This window comes from Meleagris gallopavo, chromosome 9 (genome assembly GCF_000146605.3).
Source record: "Meleagris gallopavo isolate NT-WF06-2002-E0010 breed Aviagen turkey brand Nicholas breeding stock chromosome 9, Turkey_5.1, whole genome shotgun sequence".
In the NCBI taxonomy this organism is placed as follows: Eukaryota; Metazoa; Chordata; class Aves; order Galliformes; family Phasianidae; genus Meleagris; species Meleagris gallopavo.
Genome location: NC_015019.2, coordinates 1,906,162 through 1,909,145, shown reverse-complemented (window position 1 = coordinate 1,909,145; position 2,984 = coordinate 1,906,162). Strand labels below are relative to the sequence as shown.

The 2,984-nt window shown below is 58.8% G+C and overlaps 1 protein-coding gene across 1 annotated transcript; it reads right to left on the bottom strand.

Annotated features, from left to right (window-relative positions):
• Nucleotides 1–248: 248 nt before the first annotated feature.
• On the bottom strand, nt 249–2,653 carry FAM155B (family with sequence similarity 155 member B). Its single transcript, XM_010715161.2, is given in 4 exon segments — nt 249–1,452; nt 1,455–1,787; nt 1,944–2,115; nt 2,561–2,653. Coding segments are annotated over 4 exon segments (651 nt in total). The 3' UTR covers nt 249–1,399.
• Between the last annotated feature and the right edge of the window lie 331 nt (nt 2,654–2,984).

Genomic DNA, 2,984 nt, shown 5'->3' with positions numbered 1-2,984 from the left:
ATGGGGCTTCGCTTCACCTCACCGGACCAGGAACCAGAAATGCTCACAGCCCTGAATCTCCTCACTGCTCCACAAGGCCCTGGCACAGGTCGGGGCACAGCAGGACAATCCTCATCCTCTGACAATCCTCAGGGCCACCCTGACCCTAACCCTGGGCTGACCTGAAGGGCAGGGATGGAAGCAGCAGGTGTGCACCCACGCTGTGACCACGGCACCCTGCAGCTGTCTGCAGCCTGCTTCCCCACCTCCTCCGTGCTGCCTGCGGAGCCCTGTGGGTGGATGGAGAATTTGGAAGCTTCGTGGCAGGGAGGGACCTGGCGACTATTTAGGACTGAATGCCCAGAAACGCTGAACTCAGGTATAAAAAGTCTGCATTGACTGAGGCTGCACCTTGCCTGAGCGAGCGCCGCTGCCCTGGGTGGGCTCCTCAATGTTCTCTGATCTGGGGGCAACTATTGATAAAAAGCTTTTGGGAGAACTCCCTTCTCCAGCTGGGCCTTATTAGCGCCTCTGCTGTGTGTGGGAGACCATCCCTACCAGCCAGATTTCTCCAGCCCTTCACCCAGTCCTTCTGCCATCCAGTAGATGATTTGTGGCCACGAAGCATGGAAGGATGCCCTCCGAAGCCTTTCATCCAATTGTTACCAGCCTTGATCCCACTGCAAGCTGAAGACACCCTCAGCTTCACCACATCTCCCTAACGCCTCCCGGAGAGCAGCCTCTCCCATGGGGAAAGCAAGCAAGAGATGGTAAATGGAACCATCATGTTGCAAAGCAGGGAGCGCCGGGCTGAGTGGCACCAATCCCAGCAGCACCACAGCGCAGCCCCACCAGCACCACAGGACAGCATCCTCCAGCCCCACCAGCATTACCAGCAGCAGAAGGAGCCCGGCCAGGCCGTGTAGGGACTGCCTTGCCTTGCTGGGTTTTCCCCAGGGACGGGAAGAGGAGGGTTGCGGAGAGATGCTGTCTCCATACCCTCCCACCAGTTTGGGACCACAGGGTGCTGGGCTTTACAGACAGAGGAGAAACGGGGATTAGGCTGATTTCCACACTCCTGGCACGTAGCTGGTGGGTACCCAAGGCACATGCGGTACCCATGGGGCCACCTCCCGAGGGGTCCCACCCCCTCCACTCCACATCCCATCCCACCCCACGCCGAGCCGCCCGGCCGCTGCTGACTGAACCCTTCTCACCGCCGAGTCCCGCAGCCCTGTGCGCATTAGAGACTCTTCATCACGGGGATGCCCCGCGGCGAGCAGCTCTTGGGGGTATGTGTGGGGGTGTGTCTGTGTGCGTCACCCCCGATCCCGTGCCTCCCATTGGAGGAATAGCATGTGCCCCCTTTCGTGGAAAAAGATCTGGCGTTTCCTCTCGGAGGTCGGCTCTGCCTTCCGCGTCACTCGTCCCGCGCCACGCTCTCATCCAAGGAGGGCAGGGTCTCTGGGCCGAGCCCCCGCCGCCGCTGTGCACGCTCGAGAAAGACACCATGGTGTGGAGGAGCATCAGAACCAGCACGCACAGCCGGATCCTGCTGCTGCCCAGGCGAGACCCCGCGGAGACCGGCAGCAAGGACGGGGAGTGGTGGTACTGGTGGTGGTGGTAGAGATGGTAGTGGTTCTGCCGCTGGTGATGGAGGTGGGGGTCGTGGCGGTGGTAATGGAGCGACTCTGACGCCGTGGATTTGGGGGATGTGTCGGAGCTGCTGTCTGGGGGGTGGTCGCAGGAGTCCCATTGCACCTCGCAGCACTTGGCCTCCTCCTCGGGCAGCTGGCTCTCCAGCAGCCCTGCGGGAAGGACTGGGGTCAGTGCGGCGGCACGGAGGGGACCCAGCCCAGGAACCTCCTCCTCCCCCTCCTTCCCAGAAAGACATCAAGACCATAAAGCTCTACGGACACCTCTATGGGGTGCACCTCCATCCCTCGCAGCCCCGCCGCCCTTACCCGTGCAGATGAAGCCAGGCAAGCCTCCATAGATCAGCTCGTCGTTGTCCGGTAACACAAACGGGCACCTGGTCTGCACCTCCAGGCAGTATTGCTTGCATGGGATCCGGTGTCGGCACTGTTGTTGTGTCACATTGAAATACTCGGAGCACAGCCAGGCCTTGTAGACAGCCTAGGGGAAGTCACCAAGAGGGACGTGTCACTCCCCAGCACCCGGCAGCCCCAGAGATGCAGAGAGCAGGGTTAACAGGAAGAGGGCCCCTATTTCACTTGGAAGTTCTTGTCGGCACATCTGGGCTGCTTGCCGAGCTAACCACCAACTAAAGGAGAACCCGAGAGGCTGCAGAGCTCGTCTAATCAAATAAAAATCACCACAGAAGTTCAGAAGTGAACCAACCACATGGCACCAGGCACAGGATGGGCAGGGATGCGCTGAGCTGCTGGTGCCCTCCCCGCGGAGCCACCCACCTTTTGGGCATCTCCGAGCTCTCTGCCTGCTGGAAAAGCCACTCAGAAACACACAATCATGTCCACCTCCCCACCTCAGTGCCTGCTGTGGCTGCAGAGATGTGGGGCTGGGGCCGGGCACAGCCCTATGGCCACAGTGCAGAGCTCACCCTCACGTCTCCCAGGCACTGGGGGGAAGCGCCCATCTGCACTGGAGAAGAGCTCTGAGCAATGGCCTTCCTCAGGCTGCACCTCCCCGGCATTTCCAGCTCATCCACAAACATATCATTTAGCAACAAGATGAAGGTCACATTAATGACCACATCCAACTTCCTTTGAAACCAACTAGAAAGGGCTCCCTGTGATTCAAAGGGAATGAATCTCCCTCCTGAGCGTGCTGGGATAAACCCCATGCCCCTCCTTCCAGCTGGATTTTTATTTTCTGGAGGCTTTAAAAACATCTCTTCTTTGTTTCCCCATGTTTTCCATAGATCCTTATCATTGTCTGTTTGGAGTAGTGTCTCAGGATTAATGCTGATTGGGAAATTCTTGGCAAGTTCTTTCTATTGCTTTTCACTCCCCCCCCCTTTCTTT